The sequence below is a fragment of the Miniopterus schreibersii genome (genome assembly GCF_964146895.1).
Source record: "Miniopterus schreibersii genome assembly, chromosome: 10".
Classification (NCBI taxonomy): domain Eukaryota; kingdom Metazoa; phylum Chordata; class Mammalia; order Chiroptera; family Miniopteridae; genus Miniopterus; species Miniopterus schreibersii.
This window is the reverse complement of record NC_138110.1, coordinates 51,508,164-51,520,779: the sequence shown is the minus strand read 5'-3', so window position 1 is coordinate 51,520,779 and position 12,616 is coordinate 51,508,164. Positions and strand designations below refer to the sequence as shown.

Genomic DNA, 12,616 nt, shown 5'->3' with positions numbered 1-12,616 from the left:
TCTCTCCTGAGGCCCAGCTATCCCCTATTTCTTTCTAAATGCCCTCTGTCTTTATTTACTTATTCAACCAACATTCCAGAGCATTATTATATGCACAAGACCAAGTGCCTTGGAGAAGGCAAATACTTTTAAGGCAGCCTCCCTCCCCTCAATGAGCTTCTAGGCTAGATTGGGATGGATACCCCCAAACAAAGGGACCACTGTTGCTTCTGAGCAATGAAGTATCAAAGAAGGTGGGCAGATGGGGAGAGCAGTGAGAGGAGACTTCCTGGAGGAGGTGACACCAAGTTCAGCATTAGGGACAGGATTCAGGTAGGCAACATGAAGGCAGGCAGCATGGGGGAAGAGGGAGGGAGGCAACAGGTAAGGAAGCAGGATGGGTCTGCCGGGTGGAGAAGGCCAGTCTGGAGAGGGTTTGTGTTTGACACTTGTGGGACAGACCTGATCCTGATTTCAGGACACTACCCTGTACTGAGAGGGTGTGCAGAGGCAGATGCAGGAGGACCTTTCTGCTTCTAAAGCATCTCACGCCCTGTACCTCGAGCCTGTGGCTGCCACAACCAAACAATAAACTTGGAGGAATTCAAGGAGCCCGTCTGAACAATTAACTAGCAAATCCGAAATATTTTGCCATGAGCAAAAATATATTTTAACTGAACAAACAACTCAAGGTTCAATACAGCCAGGATCCAACTTTGATTTCACCTGGGTGGTATCCCTACAAATGATGACGACGACGACGATGATGATGACAATGATGAAGCAAACCAAAAGACATACCTAGTTGTGCTTTGCAACTCTCTATCGTCTTGTCAAGATTTAGTTGGAACCTGCTGCGGATCTGCCGCTTGGGAGAGATGAGGGGAACGGGGGCAGACTGCTGCTGGACAGACTCGCTCAGCTCCTTCAAATCCATCTCGGCCTTGCTTCGATCTGGAAGACACCATCACATCCTCATAAGAGCAGGCATTGGAGGAACGAGCAAACAACTCTCATGATTTCACATCCTCACAAACACACATTTTGGAACATGGGAAGAAAAGGAACTAAAACATTTTTTGTCATTTGTCCCAGCAATATCGTCTGCTCAGCGACACGGGCTCACCTGGAGATAACAGCCCGAGAAAACATTCGACAGGTTTACTCCGTATTTTATTTATTTATTTATTTTAAATGAGGTTTATTCTTTTTTTTTTTTAAATCCTCTTCTAAGGATATTTTTCCACTGCTTTTCGGAGAGAGTGGAAAGCAGAGAGAGAGAGAGAAACATCGATGTCAGAGTCACATCAATTAGTTGCCTCCTGTACGTTCCCCAATTGGGGGCCGTGGAGCAAGCCTGCAACTGAGGTATGTGCCCTCGGCCGGAATCAAACACGGGACCCTTCAGTCCTTGGGCGGATGTTCTAACCATTGAGCCAAACTGGCTAGAGCTACTCGGTATTTTAAATGCACCGTCCCAACCAGATGGTTGTCTGCGGCACTCAGCATCATTAGGGAATCTCGAAAGCCAAAGATTACAGTGATATGCTCAATCTCAATATTAGCAGATAAAGTAACACCGAGTCTGGCCAGGCTGTGCTTTGAACTCCAGGCCCAGATCAGAGAGGGCTTGTATCGAAGAGAGATGCCGAGCCCCTCTGAGAACATCCTGATAACTAGGGCCCCCGGCTCCTCATTTACCATGGAGGCTTCATTCTTCATTCTTACTCAACCTAGTCTGGGGCTCAAAGTAGAAAGGAAGGGAAAATAGAAAAGAAGCAGATCTTCCTTCCATCTAGCCTGCTGTACCTCCCTTTGGCTGACAGCATCTGAGGAAAGGCAAACAGGTTAGCCCTGGATATTCAATCTGTGTTTTGTGTCTCAGGTAAGAGTCCAAGCTCCTCACCCTAGTCCCAGGCAAAGGCCTCTGACTGCTGATGACCCAGGCTGACGTCCTGCCCCCACCCTACTTCTCCTATGAGCTCTTTATTTTACCAACTGGACCAGATTCCGTGAGTTTGCATTTCTTTTTTTTTCTTTTTTTAATGCAAATGTTTTGCCTTTACCGATCTTTTAATAAGTCTTTTTCTTTTTTAAAGATTTTTAATTGCTTTTGAGAGAGAAACATCGACATGACACTGCAACATTGACTGGCTGCCTCCTGCACACCCCTTACTGGGGATCGAGCCCAAAACCCAGGCATGTGCCCTGACTGGGAATCAAACCCTCAACCTTTCGGTACATGGGATGTGGCCCAACCAACTGAACCACACATGGCCAGGGCGAGTTTGCATTTCTTAAATTCCTTCCCTACCTCCTCAGCTGCCTCCTCTAGTGTCCTGGAAACATAAGGAGGAGACAAAATGAAGGGGGCTGCAAAGGTCCAGAAAGCCGTGAGATCTGCAGGCAGGAGCACCGTCTCTCACCCTGCCTGCCACCCTCAGGCATCCTCTCTGACCAGCCCCAAGCAGACAATGCTGGCATCTGCCCTATCTGGACTGATCCAAGAAAGTCAGAAAGCATGTGGCATCGAGTCAGGGACATAGAGGAATAGCTACCTCTGATCTGTTCACACCAGCTCAGAGCTCACACCCTAAATTCCCTCCATCTACCTGCTACACCCACCCAAACACCACCTCCCTCTCCCAGGCTGTTAGAGGCCCAGGATACAGACTGAGAGCTGGACCACAAGGGGCTGTACTCTCTCCTATCTTGTTTTGTTTCCCAACTCACGCACCTTCTCCTCAGCCCAGGAACAGGGCACTTCCCCACAATGCACGCCCAGACTCATTCCTTTAAAGTGACCACAGGCGGCCTCCCAAATGCCCCACCCAACACACTCACAGGCGACCAGAGCAACAAATTGCCCAGACTTGACTTTATCACCGTAATGAGGCCTCCGCCAAGGTAAGATTAGGAAGGGCCTTTTCCCAAAAACACACTCAGGGTGGGCTGCCAGGAAGATTCCAGGAGTGGGTGCCCCAAGGAAACAGAGGCAGCATCCTCGTCATGCGAGAAAAGGGCCTAGAGAATATCAGTGTCCGTGTGTCCGTGCGCACGCGCATGCCGACCAGGGGCTCCTGGGAGCCTGTCGGCACCAGGACTGAAGCCGCTCGCAGGTGTGAGTGCACGGCCACTGTGGAGGGGGCAGAACGTTCGCTCAAAGGTACTGCAGAAGCCCCTTTCAGAGAAGACGGAGGGAAGCAGCGAGAAAACAGCGAGGAGGGCGAGGCGGAGGGAGACCACAACCACCAGGGAAACAAAGCCAAACAGACCCAGTTAAAGACAGCACGGCGAAGCTCGGAATGCGGCAGTAAAAGGAAGAACACGAGGTCTGCCTGATAACGTCTGCTCTGAGCACCGAGGCAGCAGCCCTGGCCAGGCAGCCCAGCTGCTCAGAGCGTTGTCCCCACACACCAAGGTTGCGGGTTCGATCCCTGCTCAGGGAACATACAAGCAGCAACCAATGAATGCATAAATAAGTGGAAAAACAAATTAATGTTTCTCTCTCTCTCCTCCTTCCTCTCTCTAACATTCCGATACAGGTAACAGATTCCACATTGGCAGTTATTAAAAAAACACAATTACTATACCAGGGGTCAGCAAACTTTTTCTGTAAAGGACCAGAGATTAAACTAGGCTGTGTGAACTATACAGGCTCTGGTGCAAAAGCAGGAAAAAAATAATATGTAAACAAATGGGTACGGCTGTGTTCCAATAAAACATTATTTACAAAAACAGGTGGAGGGTCCAGATTTGGTCTGCAGGCTGTAAAATCTGACATCCCCCATATGAGTCCCAGTGACTGCTAACCTGGCTGCACACGGAAATTATCTATAGAGATTTTTTTTAAAAATCCGAATGCCTTGGCCACCATCCCCGGAGACTCTGGATTACCTGGCCTAGGTACGGCCCGGGCACTGGCCTTTTAAAAGTTCCCTTTGTGATTCTAATGGCAGCTAAGGTTGAGAGCCCTGTATTAGACCAATGTGAGTGTAGGAAACTCCTCATGATCTGCCTGAACCCTGGCGCAACTGTGGTAACAGAACCACTCTTCTAAACCTTAGGGGTCATAGGAAGAGACCTACACCTGATAATCAAGTGAAATGAAAAGAAGGTAAAGCACCTCATTTTACAAAATAAGGTTGCTCAAGTCAATAAGCTACCATAATGTTTATTCTAACAAGAAACTACCAAAAGCAAGGGGCTGGGATCAGGTCCCTGAGAGCGGAACTCCAGTTTAGCCAAATGTAATTATCTTTCTGGAACTTTCAGCTGTGTTTGACTCTCCTCTCCTCCACAGGGGGAAGAGAAGGGCTGCTCTCTCATTTAGCTCACAGTAGCTTATCAGGGCTCTTTCCACCCCTGCCCTTCTATATCGGGAATATCTTCACAATCCACTCTTGCTGCCAACATTTTGCACTTTTCAGCTGATATGAAGATAGCTCAGGCTACAAATGGAAACCAGGGATAAAAAAATATCCACGCTAGAGAAGGAGGCACGATCTTACATTTCTGGAGGGAGCTTAGATCAGAAGAGCCCCTTTAGAGGGTAATTTGGCTCCATCTCTCCAAACGTCAGCTGCACGTGGCCTCCGACCCAGGGTTCCACTTCTGGGAATTTATCCTATGGATACACACTCCCATGTGAGCAAAAGGGTCTTTATCGCAGCTGTTTTCAATAGCAAAAAAAAGGGAAAACCACCTAGAGTCCATAAATAAGGTGCCTGGATAAATAAGGTACAGTTCACCTTGAAATGGATTAAAACGCAGCTGCTAAAATTAAACAGTAGCAGATCTCTGTGCTACAAAGACAGCCAACCTTTTAATGAAAAAGGCAACAAAATTGGGGTGGGGGAGAAAGAAGGAAATGGAATACAGATATGAATACATCTGTGTTCTTGGGGTTTCTCAATGCCGGCACTTCTTTTTCAGTTAACAAACAAAAAAACCCTTTGTTCAAAGGCTGTCGGCTAGACTTCCAGGGGCTGCAAAATGGCAGCTCCTTCAAGGGAGCAATATTCAGACAAGAGACCGGGCAGGTGCTCTCCTAGCCGTCAAGGCCACTAGCAGAGATCTTCCTCGCTTCACTCACTGTAAAAAACAAAAATCAAGACACAACCCCTGGGAAACCCGGGCCCCTGCTCTGCATCCAGGCTCTCAAAGAATGCCTGGCTTCCGCCGGCCTGCTTTGTGCGGACAAAGAAAGGCCGCCTCCCAGCAGCCACTGCGGAGAAAGAAACAAGCAGAAATGCTCCATTCTGACAACTTCCCCCTGCTGTCGGCACCTCAGGGAGAGCAAGGCACATTTTTGTCACTACCAGGCGCGCTGAACAGCCGCATGTGTTCAGCCCCAAGCAGACACCCTCTGCGAGATAAGAGATGAGAATTTGCAGAGAACGAAAACTGGAATCTAGAAGAATCGGGGCCTCTTCCTCTCTCCTAGTCTCACCAACTCATTCTTATTTATGACTTATTTATAATCACCATAGAGTCACAGAAGGGGCCGTGACAATCCTCCAGGGTTCAGCTCCTTGTCTGGAGCTGAGAGAAGAGGCCATGTGTCCACAGCAGGGTGAGGGCTGGCTGTGCAGAAACCTCCTCTTGTTCATGCACCAAAATTAAAGCATAAGAATACTTAAAGTAACCAATGGATGACACATAGGCTGGTTTTTGTATTTTTAGTTGTATTTATTTGGTCTAAATAGAGTTTTTGTTTTTTGATGAAGTAGATGCCAGATTTTAAAAACTGGAATTCACATAAAAACTGGATTTCTGTTTCTTGAAAATTCAGAATCTGATTGACAACTCAGGTTCAAAGTAGTGGGAGCTGCTGACACTAGTTCAAGTGGTGGGAGCAGTTGCCATTAAAAAAAGCACTCTGTCCTCTGTGTGATTGCCCATTCCGAGTCATCACCTTACCCCTGACCCTCACAGCTGGCCAACTTGTCCAAGGGCACATGAAAGTCAAAACAGGGCCCTGTCTTAAAGCATTTCAGTTCCTGTATCCTGGTTAAGAGCCCAAACTATACAGCAAAACAGGCCTCAGTCTAAAGGCCAAACTTAACCTTGAACCATGTGTGAACCTTCAAGGTAGGTAATAGCCCCCTTTCACAGAAGGCCCAGAGAAAGTAAAGTTACCTGCCCAGGATTACATTCAGGACTGGATAGGTCTTTGTTGGCGAAGGTGACAGTGGAAGGGCGGGCTGTCCTGTGCACTGTAAAATATTTAGCAACAACCCCGGCCTCCACCCACTGGATGCCATGTGCATTCATTACTTATAAAAACCCAATAAACTTTTTAAGCTACTGTGAGCTAAATGAGAGAGCAGCCCTTCTCTTCCCCCTGTGGCAGAGAGGAGAGTTGAATGCAGCTGAAAGTTCCAGAAAAATAATTGTATTTGGCTAAACTGAACTTCTATTACCAGGGACCTGATCACAGCCCCTTGGCTTTTGGTAGTTCCTTGTTAGAATATTATGGTAGCTTATTGACTTGAGCAACCTTATTTTGTAAAATGAGGTGCTTTACCTTCTTTTGAAGGTTCTTATAATTTCTGAGCAGTTTTCATTTACAGAGAGTAAAATTCACATCTTGGGGAATATAGTTCTGAGTTCTAATACCTGCAGAGACTGGTGTAACCATCACCACAGAGTGCAGGACAATTCCCTCTGCTACAGAATCCCTCTGTGATCTGTAGTCGAACCATATCCTACCCCCAAATCCCAGCAATAAAATGATCTGTTTGCCATCTCTATAATTTTGCCTTTTCCAGTGTAATTTTTTAATTAAAATTTTGTTAGGCATAATAATGTCATCATTTTCCCTAACACTGCCTCATCTCTGTCTGCTCAAAGTAGTCACACAGACAATAGAAATAATCAAGCCCCAAAAAGCATCTGCCCCATCACTGGGATGCTTGAGATTTAGCATTTCCCTCCACTTTCCCATTTTTCTACCTATCCATGACCCTTTTCACGGGTCCCTATCTGACCCTCTTTCCAGTAGGTAATTGAAACCCTAACCCTAAAACTCCCACATTCCCAACGCTTTAGTTCCCACTGACAAAATGAGGCCTGTGTCCCAGAACGGGAAGAACTAGCGGGAGCACTTGCACAGGAGAGGCCCGGTTCTGCTGTGTCCACCACCCGAACACAGGACAGGAAGAAACCGCGCACTCTCACCCGGGGCCAGGCGGAACTGAAAGACCCACAGGGTCACGAGGATGCCCGAGGAATGCCTGGTTAGGGAAGGAGCTATTCTTGCCATGCATGACTGGCAAAGAGGAAATGCGACCGTGAGAACGCCTCCACACAGCATTTCTTTTCGGGGTGTGGAGGTGGAGGACAGTATGGGAAAGCAAACCACACTGCTGAGAAGGATGACTATTCCCCAGGACAGCAAATGGGTCGCTCTCTGGTTCAAGTGAGCAATTCCTACCCGTGAATCTGAACTGGAGCCCCTAAACCCACGATCCGACGGTTCAATCACACCTGGCTACACTGACAGGGGACCCGGGGTAAACAAGGCACTGGCCCCCATGGAGGCACAGGCCTGCCCACCCCCTTCAGGCCCTGCAATTCTGAGCACCAGAAACCTCTCCAGACCCCAGATTCTCCACCTGAACAGGGCACTGCAGGACAAGGCGAACCCGGAAGGCACTGGCCACCAAAGGCTTTGTATTCACGGTGGAGCATCCTTCCCAAAACCCTGTCCTAGAGGCCTCCACAGACACAGACACACACACACACTGTGGCTTTCTCCCATCTACCGCTCCTTCCCAACCTCCTCTGCTGATGTACCCTTTTCTTGATGTCTCCACGCTCAAGTGTCCCAGAGCCTTCACTCTTCCTTTATGCCCTAGACCAGGGTCTTAATCTCAGCACTACTGCCACTGGGACTAGATAACTCCCTGTGTGTGTTTGTCTGGGTTGTTTTTTTTTTTGGGGGGGGGGGAGGGAGAGGGCTTTCCTGGGCAGTGTAGGATGTAACAGCACCCCTGACCTGCAACCACTAAATCACTAAATGCCAGTAGCAGGCATCCCCCTGCCCAGCTCCGTGAGAACTACTGCTCTAACCCAATCCTGTGTATAAATCAAGACTCCCAGAATTATACCTCCTGCCTTGACCTGGCCTCAGGGCACCAAACATACAGAATCTAAAGCTGAACTCTTGGCTCCTAATTCTCCTGCCACAACCATATCTGTCAACAGTTACTGGCACAACCCAGTAATTCCCGGTTGTGGGGGCCTATTCTATCCACTGTAGGGTGGTCAACAGCATCCTGGCTTCTACCCACTAGATGCCAGCAGCATCCCCCACCCCAAAGTGTGACAACTAGAAATGTCTCCAGACACTGCAAGTGTCTCTTGGGGGGAGGGAGGAACTACCCCAGTTTGGAAATAGTAGACATGAGCTAGTCTCTACCTAGCAGCCAAGAGGTCCTTCTAAAATGCTAAGTCAGTTCACGTCCTTCCACTGCTCAAACCAGGGTTCCTTAAGATCCCTGTGCTCTCTGGCCTCACCTCTCCCTCCCCACACTACCCAGGCCTCCCTGACACTCCTATAACACAGAAAGTTCATCCTTACCCTAGGGCCTGTAAATTTCTTGTTCCTTCTAGAATTTTCTTCCTCCTGGTCCTGGCATGGCTGGTTTTTCCTGTCATGCAACCCTCCACTTCAGATAGGCCTTTCCCTAACCCTTCCACCCAGTGAACCAATGCCTCTTCTCCCCACCCCCATCCCGCCCATCTCTCTCCTCACCATATTAACACATTTTACCTTATGGCATGAACTGTCCCGTTTATCTACCTTGATAATTCTCTGTCCCCTTCTAGAACCCAAGTGCCACAAGAGCAGCGCCCTTGCTCACCACACTCTGCCCCATGCCTAAGGAAGTACAGGGCACATAATAGATGCTCAATAAAAACTGGGAAGGAATGAATCAGTAAAATAATAATTTCATATAAAGTTAGGTAATTAGCATTTCCAATGCTGAAGACTTTGGCCTAAGGTAGTGGTTTGTTTTGTTTTTTAATCCTCACCCTAGGATATTTTTTCCACTGCTTTTCAGAGAGAGTGGCAGGGAGAGAGAGGAGAGAGAAACATCAATGTGAAAGAGACACATCGATTGGTTGCCTCCTGCAGGCGCCCCAACCAGGGCGGGGGACTGAGCCTGCAACCAAGGTATGTGCCCGTGGCAGGAATCAAACCTGAGACCCTTCATTCTGTGGGCCAACACACTAACCACTGAGCCAAACTGGCTAGGGCTAAGATAGTGCTTTTTAAAAAAAAATTAGTAAAGAATTAAGGAAACAATATATCAGAATATACTGCACATAGTAAAGGTAAATACTGATTCATAATACTTGATATACATCAAGTATATACATATGTGCATATATATACATATATATGTATACACACACACAATATATTTAAAACTTCAAATATATATATTTAGACGTATGAGAACTGGGTTACTATGGTCAAGGGCAAGTAAGGCTGTAAACATTGGCCTAAGGTACTTCAAGATAGAACAGCTTTGCATGTCAACAAACCCCAGGAAATCCCTCACTTGTTCCTTTTACTGATCTCTGTTCATGTTCCTCCACTGTACCTTTTAAACAGTTTGCTCAAAGAGTTCAGAATTCAAGAACCACACACAAAAAAGGAAATCACAACCTGGAAAAATATTCAGGTGCCCCAGAAAGAGACTTCCAAAAATTCCAACTGACCCAGGTTAAGATTCAGGATGCTTCCAGTGGTGGTGGCCGTTTTGTCCATTTTTGTCGTGATTGGCGTGGATGCTTGAGGAGAGAAAGGTTTCGGGCTGCCGGATAAACTCCCTGCTTGTCCCGTCTTTGTGGAGGCCGGTGACGCTGAAAAGGTATGGCACTTGTTAAAAGACAGGTTTACAAAGAAATAAACAAATCAAACTTGTAGGTGTGGGGTGGGGGAGAGCAGAGAATTATATTTGATTTCAAAAGGGAACCAGAGCACCACAGCTGGGGAAGAGCGGGCAGGGCTGGCCATTTATTTCCAAGCAAAGGGCTTTCTCCCAGTGTTAAACCGTTCAAGCCAAAAAGGAAGGAGGCCTCCTCAGTTCTTCTATTAAACACAAAGCTCTAAGACAAATCGGCTAAGCTGCCACTGAAATTGGTTTGGCCCATTCAAGGGTGTAAAAATCTCAAAATAAATAGTGATTAAAGCAGCCCCCGCCACGGTCCAGAGGCAGAGACCAGAGCCAGGCCTACAAATGGCATGTCAACCGCTTGTGGGAGACGTAGGGGCCAGCACTGCACCTGCCGAGGGCCAACGTGACCCGTCGGGAGAGCTAGGGATGCCCATTTCAAAGGTTCTGCAATACTGAAGGAAGCTAAATTCAGCCCCAGATGGAGTGATGAGACTAAATTACCTCCCTTTTACTGTGTTTCAAAATTAAACAGGAGGGTGGAGAGTCATACCTATGCCCAGGGCTTTAAAAAATACCTCAGAACTACCTGCATCCTGCTCCCCTAACCTCATTCACTGGGTTGGGGGAGGAAGGCCAGAAACCAAACCATTTAACAAAAGGAGGTGGTTCAGATGGTCCAGCTACAGCCTCCCAGGGATCCTTTAGATCCTGCGCCCCGACATTACTGGGGCTGTCCTTGTTGCTAAATGTGTGACAGGCAGCAAAATAGCCAGCTCCACTCAGATGCACATGAAACACTGACTCTATCGGGTCCTTAAGAGAAATCTGTTGATGGCAAAGGCATTAGGTATCAAGACATCATGGGGACTTCAAAAGTGCTCAGATACTTGGGTGGGCACTTGCCTGTTTCCTCACCTGCTCAAAGTGAGGATTCAATAACTTATACACCAGCTTGGCTACTCAATATACACGAGATAAGCTCACCTCCAGTGCCAGGACCTGCCAATGCTGTATTCGACGTAATACAGTGGGGAGGACCCTAGACCTAGAGAGAAGTGAACTCAAGCATAGATGGGAAGCCAGACTGGGCACAAATCCCAGCTTTGTTACTGACTTGCTGTGTGACCTCGAGTAAATTACCTGATGTCTCTGAATCTCCTTTCCTGGAAGCCACAAAGAGGAATAGAATACTAACAATATAATACAACGGGAGGGTAAAAGTACCTACCCTCATCAAGTTGTAAGGACCAAATAAATTAATTGTCTGGACAGTTGCCTGGCATCTATTAAATACTATATTGTATACCACTGTTTGCTCTTAGTGTTACTTCCCATCAACCTCTAGGACTTTGGTTTTAATCATCTAAGCCAGCAGTTCTCATCCAGGACTGTGTCCTCCGGGACACAGGCAATGTCTGCAGACATTTTTGGCTGTCAGACGACCAAGGGCAGGGTGCTACTGGCATCGTAGTAGGTAGACACCAGGGATGCTGCTAGCATCCTATAGTGCACAGGGCACAAGACAACCTCCCAGAACAAAGAATTATCTCTGGCCCCAATTGTCAACAGTGCTGAGACTAATCAGCCCACACGGGGACGAAGCAGCTGTGCCTCTGGGAATCCTTCACCTCCTCTGGAAATGAAGGGAGGAGGTGGGGACTAGATTAGGTAATCCCGTCAACTGGTGTTTAGCAAGTGCTCAAGAGACATTTGAAATTATTTTGAGAATTCAGCTTTTTTAAATATTAAATTAAATCAGTTTTACTGTCAGAATGAATGAATGCCTGGCCCAGCATTCTCTCAACTGCAGGCTGTTACTGGTACCAACCTGGTACTCTAACCACTTGTACTAACAAGCAGAACTAAAGCGCCTGTTACACAGAGAAACAAGAATAAGTGAAGTTAAAGGCATTTAAAAAGACTTAAACATTTCCAATAAATCATTAGTGTTAGGATGTTTGGTTTCTTTGTGGGGTTTATTTTGTTTGTTTGCTTTGTTTTTAATCCATTCATTTATGTTCTACCTTCTTCCAAGAGATTTGCAGTGGCTGAAAAGGTCGGTATAACGTGCTCCCATGAGGACTACAGACCAGGCTTTTCTAATTATATTCTCTAAAACAAACTAACAAGCAGGTCTAGCAGAGGGGGTCTCACTTAGCACACTATCAAAGCACTGCTGGGGACTGCGGGGAACTTTGACACAGAATCCTAACTCTAAAGGGAGCAAGAACAAAATAACATACACAGGCACTGTCACAAGAGACGTCAACCATGTGAGTCAGCGGTTCCCAGCTTAACAGATCGAGTAAGCAGAGGCCGGGAGGCGCCTAACAGAGCCCTGCCCCATTGTGGTCCTGTAGAGGATTTTAGCAACGACACAGGTAAAGGCGTTATCTTTATAATTGTGTGTGTGTGTAATAAAAATAAATAACTGGAGCAAACCTTTAATTTCACAGAACATAAAGTTTCCATTGTTAATAAAACTTCAATATTGAAGTTTAAGAAACAGGTTTTAAGTTTTCTTCAAAACATAGCATTTGACACTCAAAAATAAGGGTGACAGAAGAACACTGGTTTCCCATGGAGAAAGGTCTGCCTTACTCTCCCCCCGGCCACCCTCAGAGGCATCTAGAACCACAATCCTCCATGTCATTGACAGAGGAGCAGCCCCTCGGAGTCACCTAGCAAGCCACAGATCCCACACCAAAAATTAGCCCTGAGAA

The 12,616-nt window shown here is 47.0% G+C and overlaps 1 protein-coding gene across 33 annotated transcripts in view; it reads right to left on the bottom strand.

Moving 5' to 3' along the window:
- Positions 1 to 12,616, bottom strand: part of ZMYND8 (zinc finger MYND-type containing 8) — a 109,817-nt gene that overhangs the window by 28,811 nt on the left and 68,390 nt on the right. For all 33 annotated transcript variants that reach the window (XM_081150112.1, XM_081150118.1, XM_081150121.1 and 30 more), the window contains 2 exons: positions 9,715 to 9,858; positions 781 to 933 (listed from right to left, as the gene is read on the bottom strand). In XM_081150112.1, coding sequence (XP_081006238.1) covers positions 781 to 933; positions 9,715 to 9,858 — 297 coding nt within the window. The remainder of the gene's footprint in view (positions 1 to 780; positions 934 to 9,714; positions 9,859 to 12,616) is intronic.